We start from the raw sequence: 24,567 nt of genomic DNA, 5'->3' as shown, positions 1-24,567 counted from the left end.
AACGGTTTAAGCACACTATGCAGTCAGTTAAAATGTTCAATGGCTGAAAACCATCTAATTAAAAGCTGATTGATTTCCTAGAGTTCAGACTGGTGAGCTGTCTGAGCAGGGGCGGGTGCAATCTTTCCTTGAGGAACGTGTGAAATTTAAGACATAAGCTCCTTATTTGAAGAGCCATCTGTAAAAGCATTAAGAGTGATCACTGTAGGTTTTTTTTAGATGTAATTTTAAGCAATGCCCATGGGGTATCTTTAAAAGAAAAATTGAAAGGGGATCTTCAGGATGATGGTTACCTATAGATCCTTAGTTACGTGCTAATGTTACCTGCCAGTTATGATCAGTGTGGACCAAATAACCAACCTGCATTTTATTTAATGGCACATGGTTTCTGGAGGCTCTTTATCAGTAAGTGGAAGAGGTACCCTGCCCATCATTATCTATAATTTCTTGTAAAAAGGAACTGGCAGCTTCTCGTCTCCAGCCCATCTAATCTACACCTAGAATGTTTTCAGCCTCTGAGACATCTTAACCAACTCACCCTTTCTTATTTTTTCTGAGCTCTGGGCTGGCTGGTTCAATTCAGCTGTGTGGCTCAAACTCCTCTCAGATGACTTATTCAATCTGGCTTTCCTCTCAGACTCTGAATTGCTTTGCTTAGCCTCAGACTAACTCCAGCAATCTGCTCTAATCTGGCTCTGTCTCATTCTTCTCTGTCGCATTTAGTCTTCACCTGAGTTCTTTCTCTGCAACCTATTACCGTCCCAGTAAAAATGCCTCCTCTCTCCCCATTCTCTGTGTTCCTCCCTTAGGTAGCTTCTCTTTCCTCTCCCTTCTCATGAGAGGTGGGTGTATCCTATTCTGTCAAATCTCTCTCTGATTTATCACTGTTTCTGCCACTCAGTTTGACATTACTTTCAAACATGGGTGGTGCTTCCCTCTACAAACTAACTTTACCTCATTGTTTGGGATTAAAGGCATGTACCACCATGCCTGAACTTTTCTTTACCTGAAACTTGCTCTATACCAACCTGGCCTTGAACCCAGATCTGCTTGCCTCTATCTCCTGGATTAAAGGTGTGTTTGTATTCCAGCTGGATCACTCAGACCTAGAAGATGTTAAGATATGAGCTCTTGCCAGAGCAGCCATGTTCTGACTTAAAATTCCTCTACAATTTCTTGTAAGTAAGGAGTTACACATTGTTGCAGAGAATTATGACATGCATAAATTTCTGTAATACCACTACGTTGTTCATATGGAATTCCAGTTGGTGATGAGGAAGAAGGAAGGATAAATAATTGATACATACTTGTACATAGCACAAACATTCACATGTACACACACATAAATATACACATTACATGCTGTACACATGCATTAAACATACGCATAAATCTACACATGTACACACAAACATACACATGCACAAATACATAAGTGTGCACATGCAATACATACATAACATGCATGAACACACATGTAAACATGCACTTTTATACATATGAACATATATACACACAAATATGCACATGTAAACACATACATATGAACATGTACACACATGCATACGCGTGTGCACACATAAATATACACTTCTACACATATTAAATATACATGTTACGAACATAAATATACATACGTATTTACACATAAGCCATTATTACTACAATAGCCTAAGACCGGGTAATGTTATTTGAAAAAAACCTCTAGGAAACACTGGCTCGCACAGTCTTTAATCTCTGAGTGACAGAGACTCATTTCACCTCTGCTGTCTCAGCCAGCGATCACGGATGCCCCCATCTGCAGTGCAAGCATGTCCTTCTGGCCACATCCTCCTGCCTCCTGGCCGGCTTCCATCACCTCAATCACTCACGCCTCCGTTTACCTCAAATCGGTCTCCCCTCTGCTCTCCTTACCTTCCTGTCTAGTCCTCTTAGGCACATCGGCACATCACGCGAGTAGCACGCTTGGCCGGTGACCTTGTCCCTCTTTTCCACCTCTTACTCATGCCCATTTGGCAAAGCTCATGTTCGCGTGGAGCCGTCTTTCTGTTTCCACTCAACCCTGCTGGAGAAAGTCACATGACCATCCGGAAAAGTACTTCATAAGCTAACTAGATCTATAGCTCCGGCGTTCATCCTGCTTCCTGCGTGACTGTTTCGAATATTTCCCCTTTCTGAATTCCACCTCATGCCATGTGGCCCTAGCACGTTTATAGAGCACAGCTGTGTCTAGTGCTCCCAATCCTATGGGTCTCCTGTGTCCGTCCCCACCCTCCCCTTTCACGCCTGGGACAATGGGGATGGACTCTCCCATTCTCCCAGTTTCCCACGGAGCTTCTCCTTTCTCTTGCAAACACCATCTTCCTCTCTTTGTTGTTTTGTTTTGGAGTCAGAATCTCAGTGTGTAGCCTAGGCTAGCCTTGAACTGGCTATGTAGCCCAGGTTTGCTTTTTGTTTTTAAGGTCTATTTGTTTGTTTGTTTAATGTAGATGAATGCTCTGTCTGCAGGAACACCTGCCTGCCAGAAGAGGGCGCCAGATCCCTGTGTAGATGGTTGTGAGCCACCATGTGGTTACTGGGATGAACTCAGGACCTCTGGAAGAGCAGCCAGTGCTCTTAACCTCTGAGCCATCTCTCCAGCCCCCAGGCTTGCTTTAAACCCATGATTATTCCGCCTAGTCTCCCCAGGACTGGGATAACAGGCATGCATCATCACACACATCTAGCTCAGTCTTACTTTAACTGATCTTCTCAGCAGCTGTTGGCATTCTGACACACTTAAGTCTCCCCGTTACAAAAGGGACCAAAAGGAGGGGGGAGGACTGAAGGAGAGAAGAAACTCTTTCCCGTCGCATCATAAATTCCTTCCTTTTCATGGACCACGTGCCTACTGTCTGCATTTCCTTAGTCCCCTCTCACTCCTTTACCTCTTTCTAAGTAGGGAAAAACTCGCAGAGATGTTTGACTTCTATGTAAAGCACACTGATCTCAAGTGCACAAAATGAGCAGTTCAGCTTGTACACCCTAACCAGCCACTACCCTGATCAAGATACACAGCACTGGCAGAAACATGACACATTCGGGGCCCCATAATTTTATATTTCCACTTGATAAAGTGCCTAGCAGACAAGTCCATAGCAGTGTGTAGTGAGAGTTTTGGTTTCTTTAAAAACACGGAAATGTTACGGGAACATGTTTTTGTCTTACTCTCGGGTGTGGGATATGGGGCTGCTTCAGACTGAACACAGCAGCTGGCTATGATTAGTCCCGTGCTCTGGCGGGGCATGATCTCGCCAGCTGAGGATAGTTTACGTTTGGAATTCTGGGACTCTTGAGAAGGTATAAATGCAAGAACCCTGAGAGGGCTTGTGGAGACTGCTACTGTCCCTGCTGCTGTTTTTGCTAGTGTTCTGATGAAGACTGGACTTGCCCCAGGAAACTCAACGCCCCTAATCAGCAGGAAGTAGTCTAAAGAGGCCTGTTTGGACTACTCTGCCCCAATTCCTCTCTAACCTTCTTTCTCACCTCCCTCGTGTTGGGGGGATTGGAAGGGACTGGAGTGAAGAAAGGTATCGGATATACAAACCCAAAGAAAGTAGCCGAAAGTATGGCCTCTGCAGTGTTTTATCTTTAAGGTTTATTCTATTTTGAATTATGTGTGTCTGTGTGTGGGTATGTGCCCATGTGAACTCAGGTGGAGTCCAGAAGACTATGTCAGATCCCCTGAGGCAGATGCGGGTGCTCAGAACTGAACTTGGGGGTCATCTGTAAGAGCAGTATTTGCTCTTAACTGCTGAGCCATCCCTCCAAGCCTCTCCATAGCAGGAGTTTTGAGAGAGAGAGAAAGAGAGCACATTCTCATTTCTTTTCAACGGCACAGTGCTTCACCGGACAGCTGTTCTGTCATTTATGGCCATTTCGCTGATTTATTCCTTTGCTCTTACAAACGGTGCACTGATGAACGGTTTTGTACGGGCCTCAGTTGTGTTTCTGACTCTGTGTTGTTTGGCACGTATTCTCTCTTTTTCTTTGGTACTGGGAACTGAACCTAGGGCCTCACGCATGCAGAACACACACACACACACACACACACACACACACACACACACACACACACTACGTATCGCTGGGCCACAGCTTTGGCCCTCAGCTCCGATTCTTAAAAGTGGCCAAGGACTAAACATATTTGTCATTTGCGTGCATACTATCTGATTTCTCCCGAGAGAGCCTGTGCCAGCTTGCATTTCCAGCAGCACTATTGAGAGTGACTGTTTCAAGAAAGGCTGCATACATATACGCACATATATGCCCCATACTGAAGTACCTGAGTCCTCAACGCTTTTACTTCTTCTACACCCCCCAAGGTTTCAGGGGGATACCTTCCACCGTTACAGAGGAAAAGCAGAGAATAGAACAGAAAGAGAATTGTGAAACCAGGAAAAGGGGAGTAGCCTCACTGGGGCAGTGAGGAGACATCCCACACTGACCCGCTCTAAGCGAGGTTGAGGGCCTCAGCTTGGAGAGCAAGGCTGAAGTCAGCCTCGATGAACCCTCAGAAGGTCCGACTGGAGGGTTGAATGCGTGGCTCTGTGACTGAGAGAGAGCATATGCTGCTTTTCCAGAGGACCTGGGGACGGAATTCCCAGCACCAGGTGGCTCATGTCAGCTTCAAGAGAGCCAGCACTGGTTTTTGGCCTCTGTCATGGGCACTCACAGGGCATATACCCACACACAAACACACAGCTGTCTTCGTGGTTGAAAATAAACTAAACCGAGAAAATAAAGATGACAGCGGCTGACATCCACCGCAGAGCTGCGAGGGGGGACCCATAAAGAATATGCAGAGCCCACAGGAGCTCCAAACAACTAAGGGCTGGAGGATGGGGGGAGAGGGGACGGGAGGCAGTCCTATGGGAAGATGCTTTTAAAATGTGGACTCACCAGATCGGACAGAAAGATGGGGGAACAGAGCGCCGGGCGGAGAGCGATGAATCGCCAGCAGGCTGCAAGCACAAGCAGCGTTCCTCGTGAGCAGGGCCAGCCCTCGGCCCACCGGCCAGCTCCCCACATGGAGCCCCCATGGCCGCAGCCTGTGTCGCTCGCCCGGCTAGGAGACGGAACGCGAGTGGCAGCAGCACTGCCCGAAGTCTACAGGCGCAGCTGTTGTGCCTGGTGGCTGGCACCGAGGCAGGGTGGTGTGCAGAGGCCCGGAGCTTCCCTCGGAAACGTGTCATATCTGAAAAGGGCTGGTCCTAGCTCCGCCGCCAGCACCCAGCATGGAGTTGCTGCGGCTGCGGCCTGTGCTGCTCTCCCTGACCGAGTGTGGGGCAGCAGCAGCCATGCACAAAGGTGGGGTCTGGCGAGCCTTGGGTGGCAGACCCCCTCAAGGGCAGCGAGGTAGGCAGCAGCCGGGAGCTCGCCCAGAACCTGCACCCAGACGCTCTGCCTAGCTGCAGCTTCACCCTGACTCTCTGCGACAGCAGGATAGCTGAGAAACCAGAAACCAAAACCAGAAGCCCGGGGAAGTGGTACAGGCCTGTAATCCAGCAGAGAGAGGCAGAGCGAGGCAGAACTCTGTGAGTTCGAGTCCAGCCTGGTCTACAAAGGGAGTTCAGGGCAGCCAAGGCTACACAGAGAAACCCTGTCTCAGAAAACCAAAATAAATATTTTAAAATAAAATAAAAACCAGAAACTTTGAAGACCAATGACTAGTTGCAATGAATATTTGCATGCAAAGCTACCTGAGATCTATTTATATAAATATAAATAAAATATTTATGTAAATATATATTTATATATAAATAATTTATAATATATATTTATATGTAAATATATATATATATTATTCCAAGCATCACCTGTAATGCCCGGATTGAAACCAGAGAGTGGGGGAGAGAAATCAGCATTTGAATGAACAAGGGTAAGGTGTATACATTCCAAAAGAACATTATACCGACAGGTTTTGTTTCTGTTCTTTGTCCTGACATTGGGGGTTTAACCTAGAACCTCCTACAACTTAGGGCAGCTCTTCAAGCACTTCCCCAGCTGTCATCTGCCACCAGCTCTCTCTCACCCTTGCTGGGAGATGAGGTTGAACAAGGTTGCCTAGGCTGGCCTTGAATTCCACTCTCATCCACGCATGCCTTGACCACACTGTGATCCACTTGCCTTGGCCTCCTGAGTGGCCGGGATCGCAGGCCTCTATTTCCAGATTCTTACCTTCCACAAAGCAAGCGGAAGGCCCGCAAGGCTGGAACACCAAGGAGGAGCCAGGGAAGCAGGCCCTTTCTTGATTCCTATGTGGCCAAGACGTACTGACTTGAACAGCAGTCTCCACACCACCTTTCCAGACCGCCCGTGACTGAAAGCTTAGTGTGCGGCTCTGTTGGGCCTAGCTTTGAAACTGTGGGGTCATAACTCAATACGAGTCACATAAATGTGAATTTGGAAACAGTGACCAGCCTTTATTGTGTCCCATAAGTTCAGGTATATTGTGTTGTTTTTTTTTAAATTTTCATTCTATTCTAGAAAGTTTTTCATTTCTTTCTCAATTTGTGTCTTGACCCATTTTTTTTTTTTTCATTCTGTAGGGAGTTTTCCATTTTCCATGAGTTTGTAAGCTTTGGATATTGTTATTGATATGCATGGGTGGCTGGATAGGATGTAGGGAGTTATTTCAGTTTTCCTATCTATTGAGACTTTGTGTCCAGGTGTGTGGTCAGTTTTGGAGACAGTTCCATCGGGAGCAGAGAAGAAAACATATTCTTTTGTGGTTGAATGAAACGTTCTGTAGATCTCTGCCAGGTCCTTTTGGTTTATGACATCAGTTAGCTACGTCATTCCTCTGCTTAGTTCTTGTCTGGATGACCTGTCTACCGGGGAGAGTCACCCACTATCATCGTGTGAGAGTTGGTATCTGATTTAATCTGCAGTAGTGTTTCTTTTATGAACTTGGGTTCCCTTGTGTTTGGCCTATAAATAAGAATTCCAGTATCCTCGTGGTGGATTTCTCCTTTGAGGAGTATGTCGGGTTCTTCTCTATCCCTTTGAATTAGTTTTGGTTTGAAGTATGCTTTGTCGGGCATTAAAGTGGCTACGCTGGCGTGCTTCTTGGGACCACTCACATTACTATCCTTTTCCATCCTTTTACCCTGTGCTGATGTCTATCCTGGATGTTGAGGCATGCTTCCTAGATGCAGTAGAAGGATGGGTCCTGTTTTACATCCATTCTGTTAGTCTGTGTCTTCTTGTTGGGCAATTGAGACCATTGACGTTGAGAGCTCTCAGTGAGCAGTGTTTATCCCCATTATGTTGTCGTACGGGTTCCCCCCTTTGGATTTGCTGGTCCGATATTATTTATTCTTTGTGTTTATTCTCTGTGTCTGACACTTTCCTGTTGAAGTTTCCCTTCCAGCACCTTCTGCAGGGCTAGATACTGCCTGAATTGGGTTTTATCATGGAATGCCTCTCTTTCTCTACCTATTGTGACTAAGTTTTTGCTGAGTATAGTAATCTGGCCTGGCACCTGTGGTCTCTTTAGAGTTTATAGAGCATCTGTCCAGACCCTTCTGGCTTTTAGAGTCTCCGCTGAAAAGTCAGGTGTTATTCTAATAGGTCTGCCTTTATATGTCATTTGGCCCTTGTCCCTTGCTGCTTTTAATATGTGTTCTTTGTCCTGGACATTTAGTGTTTTGGTCATTATGTGTCATGGGGAATTTCTTTTTGTGTTCTTGTCCATTTGGTGTTCTGTGTGCTTCTTGTACCTTGATAGGCACCTCTTTCTTTAGATCAGGGACATTTTCTTCTAGGCTTTTGTTGAAAATATTTTCTGTGCCTTTGACCTGGGTTTCTTCACCTTCCTATTAGTCATAGATTTGGTCTTTTCATAGTGTCCCAGATTTCCTGGATGTTGGGTGCCTGGAATTTTATTTTTTTAGATGTAACATTTTCTTTGACTGAGGTATTTCTCCTATCGCGTCTTCAATGCCTGAGAGTCTCTCTGCCATCTCTTGTGTTCTGTTGGTGAGGCTTGCCTCTGAGATTCCCGTATATAAAGACTATCTTGAAGTCCTGGCCTTGTGTTGCAGCTATAGTGCATTTTTTCAGGGTCTACTGCGGAAGCAATGCTGGGCTCTAGAGGAGACATATTGCCCTGGCTATTACTGACTCTGTTTGTGCCCTGGCATCTAGGCATCTCAGTTTGGGATGATTGCGCTCTAAGTTGCTGGCATCTGGCCTTGTCTTTGTTGGATGAGTGTTCCATTCGTTAGTGTCTGTTGCCCTCTCTGGTTCTTAGGATAGTATGGTGGCTGTGCGTGGCCTGGTAAAGAATGCCTGTGAGACCCTGCAGGTGTGGCCCCCGGGGTTTCCAAGTAAAATGTACTTCTCCGTATTGAAAGCTGACACTTAGGAATGGGGAGGGGCTAGAACTGATGGGGTCTACAGGAGAAAGAAGAGCAGAATCTTCATAGTCCCCTTAGAATGGGGGTGGGGAGGAAGAGGAGGCCACAGTAGGAGGTCTGTTTCAGAGCTGGGGGTGAGAGTGAAGATCACCTACCTGTTTCCCTGGCCACTGTGGCCAGCAGGTTCGCAGAGAATTCTATGGTCTGTCTTCCTGTCTCAAAAGAACGGGATTGCCATGCCATCAGGTGTCTAAGAAATGTATCTCCTTCAATTCTGCGAGTTTTGTTTTGCCGTGTTGAGACCAGGCCTCGCTCTAGTCCACACCAGGCAATCCTTTTCCATTAGCCTCCCAAGTGCCTGGATTATAGATGCCAGCCACCACCCCAGGTTCTCTGCTTCGATTCTGTGTTTTGTCTAGATTTACTATTTTACATGTGTATGTGCCACACGCATGCCTGTTGGATCTCCTGGAACTCAGGTTACGGATGGGTGTGAGCCCTCTCGGTGCTGATGGGAATCAAACCCCAGCCTGCCAGAATCACAACTGTTCTTAACTGTTCTTAACTCATCTCAGCAGCCCAATCTCTCCTTTTCCTATTTTATGTACTTCTTCCTATGTACAGCAACTAGATTTTCAAGCCCTCTCAAGTTCACTTTTTAAATACTGTTCTTTCTGGCTTTTGTTTGTTTTATTGTTATTGTTTTACCTCCAGACAGGGATGTGTTAGGCTGGCCTGCACTACATAGCGAGGTCCTTAACGACAAAGCGAAGGCTGAAGTGCTTGTGTGGTGTCTCTACTGCTCTGATTTACCATCTGCCCTGTCTGCTTCCTGCCAATCATTCCCAGCAGCAGAGCAGAAATAACCTCAAATACTCTGGACCCCCATCATGGCACCGAGGAAAGCTCTCGAAATTACAGCGCTAACCCATGCTTCTTTATTAAGGAGAACATTTTCCAAAGCAATGCGTCTGTTATCATTCTTCCAAATGTTTCAAAATCACACCTATTTTTATTTATTATTTAATTTATTTATGTGGGTCTGTGTATGTGGGGGAGGGGACACACATGCCACTTCATGCATGTGAAAGTCAAAAGACAACTTTGGGAATCAATTCTCTCCACCACACGGGGCCCACGATCAAACTCTGGTCATCTGGCTTGGAGGCAAATGCCTTTCGCTGCCCATCCATCCACTGGTCCTAAATAACGCTTCTTGATGTGATCTTCCCCAGGGCCAGGGAAATAGTTCATGCTGCAGACGGCAGCATAGGTGCAGGGAAATGTTGGTAAAAGTTTCTCAAATTGGACTCCATTTTTTTTTCACCAAGGAAACATTTGAACCAGGAAAAAAAAAAAAAAAAAAGGTTGCGGGGCGGGAGGAGGGCCCACCTCACCCACGTTAGAGCTGATGCTAATTTGCTTTCTGTTGAATATTTAACATGCCATTTGCATAGCTGTCTTAGCGGAATCAATCCCCGTGTTCTATTACTTGAGGATTTTAAAAAAGAAAAAGAAAAGACAGTTTGCCTCCTAGGAGCCAAAAGTAGAGTCAGCCCTGTAGATTAGAGTCAATTCAGCAGATGGAAAATAAAGCCTGGAAACATCTTCCTGCCTTCCCTGAGCACGTCGCAGGCATTAGTGATAATGGGAACCTCTGTCTCCGCATCGAGGGGCTGTATCTGCCAGACTACCAGCCAGCCCCACCCTGGGCTGTGGCAGGCCTGTGACCTTCCTGGTGGAGGAGGGCTGAGTCTCGCTCCAGCATCTCCTCTCCTTGGGCTGGGATGCCTGGGACAACCACAGACACAGCAGCTCTCTCCCTCGAGCTGCTGAAACCCAGCCAGCTCAGGCCTGTGTGAGAACTCACTCAGCTCGTCCTTCAGAGCACTGTTCCATCTAGTGGTTCAGGGAGTGCTCCCAGTTCAGGGAGCACTAGACCGGGAGAGATGAAGTCCAGGGCCAGCCCTTCACTTCTCTCAGCCGATTTGCATGTGCCTATCAAGCACACGAAGAGATGAATCTGAAGAAATTTAGGACAAGGCATTAAGAATCCCGTGACTGCTCGCTCAAATGTCATCAGTCCCATTTCTCTGCAGCCCCGCGTGCAGATGTGTTTCACATCTTCATTTGTTACTGTGCATGTGTGTGTGTGTCCATGCGAGTTGTGGGCATGTCACATGTGTGCAGGTTCCAGAGGAGGTCAAAAGAGGGTGTCAGTTTCCCTGGAGCTGAAATTGCAGGAGGCCGTAAGCCTGCTGAGGTGGGTGCTGGGAACAAGGGTCCTCTCCAAGAGCAGCTTACGTTCTTAACCGCTCACCCGTCCCTCCAGCCCCCTCCTCTGCTAATTTTCAGAACAAGGGAGACTAGAGTGGACTGTAAAACACCCCCTGCTTCCTCTCGCCTCTTCTTTGCCACAGCATGGGTCTCTTTCTTCTTCAATAGAAATTCCTGGTCACATGAAGACTTGTGCTTGGCACATCTTGAATGACCATTTAGGCTTTCACCTGGCCTGCCCAGAGGCCCGGCGCTGGGTTTCGCAACTGTGATCACGTCCGCCTTCGACAGAGTCATCTGAAGGAGAAGGCAGCTTTTTGCACTGTGGTTTGTAAAGTTCAGCAATTCGGCTATTCAAAGGCTGAAGTGGAATGGAAGAGGCTTTGAGGAGACTTCAGCCCTGACCTGATTCCCAGGAGCTGGCCAGAGTGCTGAAGCCAGCTACCATTGACGATGACCATGAGCCTGCTGGCTGTGTAGCTCCCACAAAACCGCCTCTGATACCCTGTAGACCAGCAACAGTAGCCCCAGGACAGCGTCAGGGGCAGCCGGAGAACTCTCAGCAAGGGCCAGGCTTAGATTTATGGCCCGAGGCATGTAAACAGCTGTGGAATTTCAGAGTACATAGCATCGGATGGTTCCCAGACCTGGGGGAGCTATATTTAGCTTAAACAAGTTTGGAAAGAGCTCAGACGGAGTGTGGTGCCACTCAAACAGACATTAATAGCGTGGGGAGGGACTCACAGAATGGCAAAGACCTTTTGAGGGCCAGGAATCTGGGAAGTAAAGCCCACAATAAAGATCTTGGAATGTGGGGTGTGGTGAACCCGGGAATCCAGGGTTCCAGAGGGAAAAGAACTCCATGCAAAAGCTCCTCCTGAGTTGTCTAGGCTGTTTCAGCATCTCTCCCCTATAAAATTTATTTCAGGCAGATTACATCTAGACAGACATATTTTCCTTTCACTTGTGTGTAATTTCCCAGTTTATCTACGCTTATCTCTCCACTGCTCCCAGAGTGGAAATGAGAAAGAGGTGCCCACTGGGGAACCTGCCCTTTTCTTAGGGAGCAGAGGACCCCAGGCCCACTTCCCCCACTGAACCCCCTTGCCTTGATCAAGGAGGCAGCCAGGCTGCACGGCTCCTTTCTCTAGCCTGAGGTTCTGCTTCTCTATTAAAGTAGACACAACACTTGGATGAAGCTGAAGGATAAAACATTTTCTGCTTGGTATGTTTTATGGCCCATTATCATCTCCCATACATGCCTCATGCCTCACCAAAGGGCACAGGAGAATGTCCTTATGTAAGCATTGGGAAGGGTCCCCCCACTTTCTACAGGTCAAGGAAGAGATCGGCCTCATGAGAGACTCCCCTCAAAGCCAGCCCCACCCCAGTTTCAAAGGAGGTCCGAACAACTTGGAGGTTCTCTCCACCTTTGAAACCTTCCTTGGCCTCTCTAAGCCCATTGCAGCCCTTGGGTTTGGGTCCCTGCAGAGCTGTCCCCTGCCAGCTTTCCCACAGTAGCCGGGGGACAGGAGTGATATATGTTCATCTACCCTGCTCTATCTGCCACTCATTGTGTGTGGGGGCAGTCTGGAGGTAAGACAGACATGACTTACCAACAACGGTGGGGGGATTAAAAGTCAATCACTTCCCCCACTCCCCTCAAACAGCACGGCTTAGTTCTTCCAATGGTTGGGAGAAATCGGAACTCTGTGTTTGAATAGACCCAGCAGTCAAGGCAATACAGGAAAAAGATAACGAAGTATGTGTATGTTCAGAGTGGCAGGACTGTCAAGGCAGGGGGGAGCCTGCCACCATGGCAATGGCAGGAGCTTTTGGTTTCTGTGGAGAGCCTCTTCTGAAGTCAGAGGATGTACCCCAGTTTTCATCCAAGACATAGAAGCTGGTCACAGGTGAGGTGAAGGTGTGGAGGCCATGGGTCCCACGGTCCTCCAGACTCATGTCACCAACCCCCCTAGGGGGACATTCCTTAAGTGTCTCTAGATGAGCCCTGGAGGCCATTTGAGCATCTTCACAACAGAACTGAGGCTCCACTCCCCACGTCTGGGCTCCGCACCGTGGGACTTGCCCTAGTACCCTAGGCACAGCAGAGGCCAAGATCAAAGCAGCCGAAACAGCTGGGTGAGGAAGCAGGTACCGGCAAAGGCCGCCTCTGAGCATCAGCTCAACACTTATCCTCAACACCACCCAGCCGCTTCCAGAAAGAGCTGCACATCGTAGCTTCAACAAAGCTCCCCACCCCAGGGCCCCCAGGAAAAGACAGGATGCTGAGGTGAAAGGGCAGATGAGGGCTGCAACCCAGATGCACAGAGAACGCCTCTCTTCATGAGGAAGGCTGCTGCAGCCCGGCTCACCGAGCTCCGTGCTGGCTGAGGTTCCCATGGCAGGTCTCTTGTGGAACCGCCTCCTCTCAGCGGCCCCAGTTCACTAATCAGCAATTGCCCTTGAGTGTGAGTCTGGGGTTGATTTGCTGTTCTGTCCGAGGGAACCCCAAGGGCCTTGTGGCTCTAACAGGAAGAAGTCCTCCTCATTTTAGCAGCAATCATTTCTTACTCTCTTCCTGCCGTGGTGATTAAATTAGCAGGCTGTTCTCCTTGGAGAACGTGTGGCTAACGGTCCCACTTGCCTGTCTAATAGGTTTCGAGAAGGAAAGCAAGGTGTGTGTGTGTGTGTGTGTGTGTGTGTGTGTGTGTGCCTGTGCCCCTCCCCTTCCCTGTTTCTGGGAGGCTCTCCCCCAACTGGGATGGCCACCCAGCCAGCAGCAAGGACCCCAGGAAGGGTGGCATTGGGGCTCAGCTGCAGGAAGTCTGGCAGGTGGCTGCGTACACACTGCTGCCCACTGTGGCCCCGCTGCTCACGCTGCTGGTGGGACACTTGAGGGGCTTCATGCTGCTGTCCCTCTGGATGTTCAAATGCTCTAGCCTCCAGCGTTCCCAGCTCTTCCGAAACTCCATCTGGACCTTCCGTGGGAAAGAAACAGAGAGAGAGAGAGAGAGAGAGAGAGAGAGAGAGAGAGAGAGAGAGAGAGAAGCAAAAAGCCATCAGGCAAACCAACTGCCCACAAAATGGGCCTGTTATTACATTAGCAGAGAAGGGGAAAAAAATCCACTGGATTATATTAAGAGACACAAGTCAAGGTCTTCAGGCGCCTAAATTAATATCCCAATAAAATTGTTTATTGTTGTCTCCTATTTTCTGCCTCTCCTCTGGAGAGAGCTGGGCTTGAGGACCTAATCGGCCCTTCCCATCTCTAAATTCAGTGATTCAGCTAAGTACCTCTTACGATCCATCACGGTATTATTTAACGGAAGAGAATGAGGGCGAGGGAGAGATGCAGGGAGGGAGAAAGGACTGGAGAAGATGGAGTCTTGCTTTATCACATGCTCTTACAGCATGGCTTGGACAACTGAAAAGGGAAGGCCTGCCTGCCCCTGGCCCACAGCATCTAAACTCCCTCAGGAGCGTTCGCTTTGTTTTGTTTGGGTGTGGGTTTTTGTTGTTTGTTTTCTCACTTAGATAGTCCAGGCTGGTTTAGAACTATTCACCCTCCTACCTCAGCCTCCTGAATGCTTGGAATGCCAAGCCCAGTTTCCCTTCACGGTTTTCACTCAGTCCCTGAACCTCCCAAGGGCAGGGAAGGGGTAAAGGAAGCCAGGGAATGAGACAAGACCCAGCTTTGAACTCATTCCATTCAGGAAAACTGAAGGGAGCCTGACTGGACAATCTGCCCATGTGAGCTTGGCCAACCTCATTCCCCATTGTGCTGAGCTCAGGCCTTCCCCACGGGAAGAGACTTCTCAGCAGGTACACGCTGGAGGTCAGACTGCTGGGGCAGAAAGTTACACAGAACAGGGAGGGGCTCTGATGCCTCCGGGTGGAGCTCGTGGTAAGGCTACGGCTCCGTCACAGCTCTGTGACGGCCGTTCCAGAGAGGGCTGCTACAGGCTGCACAGCATCTCCTGAGGGCTGGATCGCTCTTCCGGGAGTTGTTCTCCTTGTCTGCTCTGCATCCTTGCCACCAGCCTTTCCATCTAGGGCTGTCTGGGGACTGCGTGCCTTTCAGACACAAGCCATCAGGAGGGCCAGCTGCCAGCGGCTCCCTGCCAGTGCCTCTACCTGCCCCTAGGCAGACACTCCTCCTCTTCCCACGCCATCCAGGGAGCCTTAAGCCCTGAGACACCCCATGTGGCTACAAGCCATCCCTTACAAGAACTTCTGTGCTTCGCAGGGCTTCGTGGACCGGCCGTAGAGGGTGAGGGGAGGAGGTAGAGCAGACACCATCTATGGCCCTCATGCCTGGCTGGGCTTGTGTAGTGTGAGCAGCTGGATAGAGACACTGAGCCCAAAGATGGATCCCTTCGGCACAGCAGCAGAAAAGCAAACCTCTCAGAGTCTTCCACTTGGAAGAGGAAACTGGTACACTGAGGCGTGGCCAAGCCAGCAGGACTTAGAGCACATGGTTTCTTTTCAGCCTGTCTCCCTTCACACTTTCTGAGCCACCATGGCAGCTCCAGTCATCAAGAACAACTAGGGGCTGTGGGGGATGGTCCAGTCTATAAATCACCTGCATCAGAAACATGAGAACCTGAGTACTAGCTGCTCTTCTAGAGGATCCAGGTTCGAGTCCCAGCAACCACTTGTGGCTCATGACCATTGGACATCTATAACTCCATTTCCAGGGGAGCCAATGCCTCCATGGGCACCAGGCATACATGAGGTATACAGACACACATGCAGGTAAAGACATTTTTATACATAAAACAAAAATAAATCTTAAAAACAAGTTGAGCATGCTGGTTCAGATATAAAAGTCCAGCACAGGAGGGGTGCATGTGTGTGTGTGTGTGTGTGTGTGTGTGTGTTGGGGAAGAAACAGGTGGATCCCTGGGGCTCTAACTAATTGATGAACCCCAGATTCAACAAGAGTGACTGTCTCAAAACAAGGCGGAGGGAATGTGAGGAAGACGCTTGGCACAGCTCCATGGCCTCCACACACATGTGCGCACCATAGCCACATCCAAACATAGCCACACCCAAAGAGAAACACTATCTTGGTTAATACTGGGAAGCAGCCATCACTCCTCAAGGAAAGATGAGGGGACAGAGAACACGTGAATATCTCCCAGGGCTCAGCCAAGATGAGAGCCCAGGCCTGACTCTAGCACCCGGCAGTTCACCACCAGTTTCCTGTCTGCCGCTGCTCTAGAAGCCTGGCTGGTCTCCGGCCATGTCTCCTCCCACTCAGCAGAGAGCACTTGAGAGTCATGACCACATCCTCCTCTTCCGAGCACCCGTGCCCCAAGCACAGCGCTCAGCACATAGCAGGCACTCACTGCAGGCTGCCGCAGCACCCCAGTGAATGAATGAGTCGAATGAATGGCCACTGAACGAATGGGCCTCTGACGCAAGGTCCTCCCGCTGACCCGAGAACAAAGAGCGACCCTGGGGCTGGTGAGACGTCTCAGTGGGTAAAGGCATTTGCCACCACTAAGCCTGATGACCTGAGTTGGATCACCAGAACCTTATAGATCTTCATCTGTGCGCTATGGCACACACACACACTGCCGATACCTCAATGAACGAACAAATGAATGAATGAATGAATGGTCTGACCTGGCATCTAATGTTAACCTCTGCACCATCTAATGTAAACCCTTTCTGCACTGAAGCCCAGCATCACATCCTAAGTGCCCTCCCTGACTAGGTGTCAGAGGGGGCTCAGGGTTTTCTAAAGCTTTCTCACCTCCACTGACCCCTGGGCAGAAGAAAGTCACAGCTATTGGCACAGCAGGATGGGCCAAGCACTCCTGAGTTACTTCACTTTGGCCCTCCGACACAAGCCACAGTAAATCCATCGCCAGTCCACCCCTCCCGTCCCCACTCCCCACCGACCGGCAGCTGGTGCAGGCCTTGGCAACCCCACGAGACGGATGTTCAAGCCATCTTCTCAGGTCACAAGTACCTGGCATTGCCATGGCAACCCCGGGTCTGGAGAACAGCTCTTGTGGGCAGAGGCCGCAAGAGTGGCTTGGGCACATGGGTGTTGAATCACTTTGCAATAAATCAGGTGTGCCCAACCTGTGGCCTAATGGCCGCATGCATATTAGGATAGCAACGGATGTGTCCACAGTCACTTGCGCATGACAATGACATGTGGCAAGGTCAAAAGGCTGGACACCCTTGCTTGAAATAGTCAGCATTAACCCTTGAACGTGAGGGTGGATCACTCTAAGCTCTTTTCTCGTGTGTGTGTGTGTGTGTATGTGTGTGTGTCATGGGGAGCACAGAACAGAAGGTGAAGGCAAGATGTCACCTCGATTTTTAAGCCATAGTGAGGGGACTGGAGGTTTCAGCTAGAGAGACTTGCAGAGAGCTCCCACGGCATAGCCCCATTCCAGGCAATGGCAGCAGCCCCAGCAGGGCCCCTCCTCAGACCTTACCTCATTGTTGATGAAGCAGTACAAGATAGCCACCATCAGGCCCTGGAAACAAGAGGCACATTAGCAGGAAGGGATCCCAAAGGAGGCAACTGGGTGGCCAGCCCTTGGCATCCCTCTCTTCAAATCAGGCATTCCAGGCAAGCTTGGGAATAGACAAGGTTTATTTTTTTCCCCTTTTAACTTTTCAAAATAAATTGGGTGGGGGGGAGTGTGTATATGTGTATGTGTGTATTTTGTCTGCATGTATGTCTCTACACAACATGCCTGCCCCAGGAGCCAGAAGAGGGGGTTAGATCCTCTAGAGCTGGCTTCTAGGTAGTTGTGAGCCAACATGTGGGTGCTGGGAGTCAAACTCTGGTCCTCTGCCAGAACAGCTCTTGACCACTGAGTCATCTCTCTAGCCCCAGGCAAGGTCGTTCATTTGTTTTGTTTTTCCTTATTTCCTTTCAGGAGACAGGAGGACCCTCACTCAGGTGCTGTGGAAGTTCCCTGGCTACTGCTTCTTGAGACAAGTAGGACCAGGTAAAAAGCTTTCCCCACTCCAGGCCATTACTGACCTTAGGTCCCAGTGGCCCACAGCTAAGCAACTGGGCTGCATTTGTGTGTGTGCAACTGTACAGGGTAACACATGGATGCTGGGAACCAAGGTACAGGGTAACACAAGGATGCTGAGTCCTCCGCAAGAGCAGCAAGGGCTCTTAACGGCTGAGCCGTCTCTTCAGCCAAGGTTTCTTACAGTTTCCACCCATGCTGCATTATCTAATGCTAGTGAGGAGGGCCAATTCCTTGCTTTGAACCTGTGTGGCCTCTGTGTTGTATGGCTAGTTCTTCTGACTTGAGATATTCCTTCCCAGAAGGAGGGAGGCAACTTACAAGACCCAGGAAGGTCATGGAGCCTACAAGACTCAGGAAGTTGAGAAAGGTACAGGTCTCTCCACAGGGTTATGTGAGCAGTTGCTGGGGAAAGAGGAGACTCTCCCTGATTGTGCAGGGAGCACCAGGGATGCAAGTTTTGTGAGTCATCACCCGGGCTGGGGTGGGCTTTTCAGTGATGTAGCTGTCTTTGAGTCACGCATGCTGCTGTATCCAACCTTAACAGGCTCATCGGTTCACCAACTGGACTTCAGTGGACTCATTTCTTTAGTTGGCTGTCAGTGCCCTCTCTGGGCTGAACAGGTGTCTGCTCACGTCTCCCTAGAGAAGTCACACAACGCCCTGTAGATCTTGTTTTAACATCTCTGGGCCTTGGTTTCCAGTTATGTCAAGCAGGGGCAAGTTCTCGGCTGTGGGTTCTGGGAGGACTGAATGTATTGTATGTATAAATTGTCTGGCAGGATGCTAGCATATGGCAATGCCTTTCTCTAGATGCCCAGATGCCCAGGCCCACATCTGGGAAGGCTTCTTGTCCTGTGGACTTGAAGAGAAGACTGACACATATGCCCAATTACCTGAGCATACTCGTTCTGGCTCTGCCCCAAACGTGTGACTCGGGGCCTGGACTGTTCTCCTAGGCCGAGGCCTACCCATCTTTCCCATCTGCACGAGGCAGGCTGGTGCCTGCCCCTCCCTCACTCTGGGACATCCCAGGCAAGTGGCCCTAGCTTTGAGTCACCTGGAAGGACGTAAAGGAGAGCTCTGTGAAGAGCTTGACGAAGCGGAGGGTTCCTCGGGCGTGTTCATCCATCACAAAGGCAAAGATGACTTCATGCGTCCCCAGAAGGGGGATGAGTGTCAGCGTGGACTTGGCGAGCCTGGAGAGAGGGTGAGAGACCACTTGCGTCAATCTGGGCTTGTGCATAGATGGCTCTTCCCTCCCCGCGCCCATCCCCTGCCTTCCTGCTTTCTGATTTATAGACGTTGTTCACGGAAAATATGCCTGGATGTGTGTGGGGGGTGATGGCAGAGGTCAAGGCACCAAAAAAGTCCAGGGGCTGCTAAGAACAGAGTGAGGAGAAAGCTGAGGGGTCACAAACCAGGCCTGGATGGGAAAAGAGCACTAGCCAGGGCTCCAAACAGAGTGCCCCAGGATTCTCTCTCTGCTGGAAGGGAAGGCTGAGGGTACCCCCGTAGCCAGCTTGGTAAAGCACCTGCATTTGATGTCAGTCTTGCACATGAGGTTAGCCTTCAGCTTGGATACCACGATGCAGATGACCCGGATGAAGATGAGAAAGTTGACCTGCAGAGAGAGCACATGGGTAGGAGGCTGGGACCTCTCATCCTCCCCGAGTCGTTGGCCTGGTCTCAGTCCAGGTCTGGCAGCTTCCACCCCAGGCCCCAGCTCTGCCACTCACCCCAATAGCAAAGAGAATGGGCAGTCGGATGATGAGCCAGTAGTTCATGTTGGAGTTTCTAGTCCAGCAGCTGGGGAGGAAGAGACGGGGACACAAGGCATCCAGCTGGATGCACAGAGGCCCCAGGGGCTAGTGCGGGACAGAGGCACAGTGCACGAGGCCAAGAAAAGTGCTGCGTCCAGCCACAGACCCACGCAGAGCCCTGCAGCTACATCACCCACCCCCAGCACCCCCAGTCCTCAATAGATGGCCACACACAGAGATACCCTTACCCCTCCCCATCTTCATGGACCTCTGCAAACAGTCACACGCACGCCCAGCGTTACACGCAAAACAACAGGCTGTTCACACGAATGCTCATAAAAGCCATCAGGAAGGCAAAGGCCAGCAACACTGATCATCATTCATGCCACGGCAGGTTCAGGGAGGGGAGACGAGAGACTGAATTCATATGCTAAACTCCTGCTGACTCCATGAGTCCTCCCCAACAGGTGATAAACTTGTGCTCTGGGGCTCAAGGATCCCATGGGTGATGAGGATGAGAGCCCAGCGCACCACTCCCCTGCAGCAGGACACTCACCCTTCATCCTCATAGAGGTATTTGACAATGCCCCAGGGAATAACGAACAGCAGAGGGACACCTGCAGGAGGGAGGGAAAGACAGAGCGGAGAGGAGAAGAGCTGGCAGGACAGAGCTGCTGCTGCGGTGCCAGGTCCTCTCCACACCCCAGACCCCTCACACCCCCAGTCCCTCTCCCTTCCCGGCCCTCAAACATGCTGGTCTGAGTGCATGGGAAACCGGAGGTTGGGGGTTCCACAACAATGCCCAGCATCCCTCCTGACAGAGTCCTTCATGTCCCAGCACTCCCGTGCGTCGGGCACACTCTCGGGATCTGCCTCCGGGGTCTTGGCTTAGAGAGACCCAAGATACTCAAGCAGCAAAGGATCAGAACGTGATGGGTGGGGGGCATGGTGGCTGAGGAGGGGACCAGGGAAACTCTCTGATGCTCCGTCCTCCCTTCCTTCAGCCCGCATGTCTGCTTTGGTCCACTCCTCCAGGACCCAGAAGCCCCTTTGGGTATTTGTTCCCTCCCCCATGCACCCGTCCGAGGCCCGGAAGGGACACACACCCTGTCCCCAGCTGCACAGGAGCCAATAGGCTCAACAATGCAGCAGCCAGGCTTCTCAGTGGGCACTGGGGTCCAGATAAGCATCGTGTGATGCTAGGAGCTGGTGGAGTCCTGAGGGCTCTGAGAGCTTTCACTCCCAAAGGAGACACTGGGACCCCAACCTGTCCCGTCTCTCATTTTTGTTTCTTGGCATGAGGTGGGCTATTCATTCATCTATAGGCATCCCAACACTAATGTGGCCCCACCACAAGGGGGCCAAAGCCATGGGTCTGCCTAACCTTTGACTTGAGCCTGCATTATGGTGTGACCTTACACATAAACCTTTTCTCTTTCTGTTGCAGGCCTTCTGTTACAGCAGTGCGAAGTCGACAATACAGTTTATGGGTAGCCACGTAGATGGTTCCCAGGGATTTCTACCTCTTGTATTCATGTTGCCACTGTTGGTGTTGTTGAGACAGGATTTCAAGCAGCCAAAACTAGCCTAAAACTAAGTCAAAGGTGACCTTGAACTCCTGATCTTCTTCCATCCACTTCCCAAATGCTAGGGTTGTAGACTTTTGTGGTTTCTCTTCATTTAGTTGGGAAAGTAAAAAAAGGGAGGGGAGTTTGTCATGCTAAGACTTCTCTGTGACAGCCTACAGAGAGGTCCCTATAGCAAGGAATGGAGGGTTCCTGCCTGTAGCTTCCTGAGTGAGCTTGAGGACAGAGTCCCCAGTCAAGCCCTGGATGACAGCGACTCTGACTAACAGACAGATCCAGCTGGAGATTCTGAGTCAGGCAAGTGCAGCCATATTGAACTCAGGACTTTTGAACATGGGAACTATGAGACAGTGGGTTAATGTTCTAAGCTCCAAGGTTCAAGGTCATTGTTATACAGCAATGGAAGTGCAAGCTAGCTGCTTTCTCAGGTCTCCAGAGCAGACCGGGGCCTCCCTCACGCCCCGAGCTTAGTCTCTATTGGTTAACTGGCAGGTGGGCTGTCTGCCCTCTCATGGCAGGTGAGGAGGTAGATCAGGAGGAAGGAACTCAGCGGGGAGCAGATCTGGGGCTGTCACCCTCTGCCCACTCCAGCCACGCTCAGTGGCTTTCTGCATGAATGTTCTCTCTACCCGCCTGCTGCCTACGCCTTTCTCAAGTTGGACATTCGGTATATGAAGTAGGACACAGGGTGTGATTGTGTGTGTGTGTGTGTGTATATGTGGATTTGGGACATCTCTCCCAGGTGTACATTTCCAAGGCAGAACTACTTCATAACCTTTCCATCATCATCATCAAGTGTCGTTAAGTCACTGGGTCACACATAGTCATGGCTGCCGAGCAACTTGTGAGTCAGGCTTACTGCACTGGCCCGTGATTCAGAGAGGGGAGGGGGATCCAACTGTGCAGATCCGGCCAGCATTCATCGGATCTCCCTGTTGGTCTGGTCACTTAGTTTACTGTTGTTTAGAAGTATTATCACGTTCATTTAGTGTGTGTGTGTGTCCTTGTCTATGTTCGAGGGTGTGTGAGTGAACATACTCATTGATGTGAGGGCCAGGAAACAACCTCAGGTGTATTCCTGAGGATCTTGTCGATTTTGTTCTTTGAATCAGGGGCTCTCACTGGAACCTGGGGTTTACCAGTTAGGCCAAACTTATTAGGTCAAGAAGTCCTGAGCATCTTTCTGTTCCCGTCTCCCCAGCACTGGAATTATAAGCATGCGTCACAACTTCCTTTTGCTGAGTTCTGGGGAATCTAACTCCGGCCCTCATGACTGTGCAGAAAGCAATTTCTTTTCACACAGACCAGCCATTCCAGCACCCACGATGTTTTATAAACAGGCTTTCATTGGCCTGAACAAATAATGGGATGCCTGGGAGGGCCCCGGGGGCATAGTATGGACCCTCTTGGCAGAATATGCCCAGTAGGGATGATAAGTATATCAAGGAGTGAAAGGATGCTCTCTAGACAAAACATGCAATTTCTTAGGTCACACATGTACAGGAACTCCCGCTGTGTGTCTGCCATCGGCTGTGGTTCCTTCTCTCTGAGACCTCACTCCAGTATGAGACAGCTTGCTTGCTCATGTCACCAGAGAGCCCTGGCGAGCGTCATCCACTCATGGACATCTGGTGATCAAGATCCTTACATGGAAACAGGAGACACAGCCCTGCCTCCTGCCAAGGTGACATAGCCCCCTGCGGGCTGCGTTTCCTCAAGACAAGCTAGGGGAGAAAGGTCAACCAGATGCCCAGAACAGGTGGTCCTGGGAAGTCATGTCTTCCCGCTGTCACTTATGTCCCTTCTGGGGACGCCCAGCTGCTCCTGGATGGCAGCACAGTTGATACCTTTCAGGAGCTTCTCACAACTGCATCAGTCTTACTTTTAGTTTGGCTGCACAGGAAGCCAGACTTGGGCTAGGCCTCCTGACATGGCCATTGAGCATGCAGGTCTCTGGGACTCTTGCTTTCTCTCTGTCTCCTTCTCTCCCTACCTCACTTTCTCAAGAAAAGATGTTCTCGTTGGGGATGATGTCCCCGAGAGTCCCGAGCCCTGAGGTAGGAGAGGCAAGAAAGACCTGTCACCCTTCCCCCATATGTCTCCACTGACCCCTACCACTCCCGGCTTTCCTGCACACATCCCTTTGATTGGTCCTGCCCCTTGGGTTGCCATGGTGACAGATACAAACAGCACTGATGTTATTTCCCAGAACAGACAGACACTATCTGTCCCCCGCACAGAGGGAGCCCATCCCTGAGTTCTCCTTAATGGTCTGTCCCTGCGCCCAGCCCTAGGGAGCATCAGGACTCTCCAGATGCCCCACCTAATGGTGCTGCCTGGCAAGATAGAGAGGCCTAGGAAGGAAGGAAAGATCTAGTAGGATGGGCTGGGTCTTGGAAGAGGAGGAGAAGGAGGGAGGAGGAAAGGGACCATCAGGGATCTCAGAACACTGGAGCCAGGGCCACTCCCATCTGTATGAAGACCTAAGTCTGCTCATCAGAACCAGCAGGGGACTAAGGGGAAACAGACACCAAGACCTATGTTTGGCAAGTAGACATCATGGCCCAGAAGTAGACATCATGGCCAGGAAGAGCCAGGAAGCTGGGAGCCTCTTCTGACCCAGTTCCTGCTCTGCCTCTAGGGCCCTGTTACTCTCTGAGTCTTCGAGACCTTAACACTTTGGTCACACTAAACCCCAGGTAGAGCTCCTCAGTGCTGAGGTGGCTGAGGAGACCAGAAGGAACAAGCAGAGTGCAAGGAGAGTGCAGAGGGGCTGAGAGGGCCAGAGAGCAGGGCCCCAGGGGGCCGGAAACCTGAGGCAACATCCTGGAAGGTGACATGGCAAGCTTGAGTGAGGACAGTCCCAGCACCAAGCAGCGTTTTGGAAGGGCCGAAGCAGGACCCGGAGGAGAGAGCGCAGTCCACTGTGACTAAGCTGAGAAGTCTCCGGAAGCCAAGGCTAGAGGGATCAGAATAGCTCTAGGGACTACAGGTATGGCGCCAAGAGGAAAACTCAAGGGTAGCTCAAGGAGGGCCAGGCAAGGTCTGTCCTCTGTTCCATCCCAAGTAGGGGTACCCCTGATCCTTCTAGGAGGGGCTGTCCCCATCTGTCTCCCTGCTACGGCAGGACTCCAAGCCGCCCAGCCCCACCCCAACCAAACTGCAACACCCCCCTCCCCGCCCCCCCCAGCGAAGCTCCCACGTGGCGAGAGGTAGAAACACAACCAGAAATGTTCCAGCAAAAAAAAAGGCACATGGTTCTCAGTAGACTTTTTTGGCTAGAACATTTCCAGCTGGGCTCCAGGCACATCCGCAGTCCAGCCCTTCCCTCGGCCGGCCACCCCTCCCAGCTTGCCTCTCCCCTGAGCCCTTCCCTTCATCCAGCAGCATCCAATGCCACCCCGGCATCCTGCTCACTTGCCTAACCCTTGCCTACCACGAGGCCCAGGGCGTAGCATCTCCCGCAGGATCTCGGGTTGCCCTTCCCTGCCCTGGGTACGAACTTCTCTCCCGTAGGACCTCGGGA

The 24,567-nt window shown here is 50.4% G+C and overlaps 2 protein-coding genes across 2 annotated transcripts in view; both read right to left on the bottom strand.

Moving 5' to 3' along the window:
- The window catches only part of Umodl1 (uromodulin like 1), a 58,405-nt gene extending 53,171 nt beyond the window's left edge, over nucleotides 1–5,234 (bottom strand). The window contains exons 1-2 of the mRNA XM_060369986.1: nucleotides 5,069–5,234; nucleotides 4,942–5,003 (exon numbers count right to left, since the gene is read on the bottom strand). Of these exons, the coding sequence (XP_060225969.1) occupies nucleotides 4,942–5,003; nucleotides 5,069–5,234 (228 nt within the window). The remainder of the gene's footprint in view (nucleotides 1–4,941; nucleotides 5,004–5,068) is intronic.
- Nucleotides 5,235–13,360: 8,126 nt separating this feature from the next.
- Glp1r (glucagon like peptide 1 receptor) overlaps nucleotides 13,361–24,567 on the bottom strand; it is a 32,635-nt gene continuing 21,428 nt past the window's right edge. Inside the window, exons 8-13 of the mRNA XM_021652392.2 lie at nucleotides 20,012–20,072; nucleotides 19,432–19,501; nucleotides 19,228–19,316; nucleotides 18,753–18,891; nucleotides 17,141–17,182; nucleotides 13,361–13,660 (exon numbers count right to left, since the gene is read on the bottom strand). Coding sequence (XP_021508067.1) covers nucleotides 13,493–13,660; nucleotides 17,141–17,182; nucleotides 18,753–18,891; nucleotides 19,228–19,316; nucleotides 19,432–19,501; nucleotides 20,012–20,072 — 569 coding nt within the window. The 3' untranslated portion in view covers nucleotides 13,361–13,492. The remainder of the gene's footprint in view (nucleotides 13,661–17,140; nucleotides 17,183–18,752; nucleotides 18,892–19,227; nucleotides 19,317–19,431; nucleotides 19,502–20,011; nucleotides 20,073–24,567) is intronic.

Source organism: Meriones unguiculatus, chromosome 16 (genome assembly GCF_030254825.1).
Source record: "Meriones unguiculatus strain TT.TT164.6M chromosome 16, Bangor_MerUng_6.1, whole genome shotgun sequence".
NCBI lineage: Eukaryota > Metazoa > Chordata > Mammalia > Rodentia > Muridae > Meriones > Meriones unguiculatus.
The sequence above is the reverse complement of the archived record's forward strand: the minus strand, read 5'-3'. Positions and strand labels throughout refer to the sequence as shown.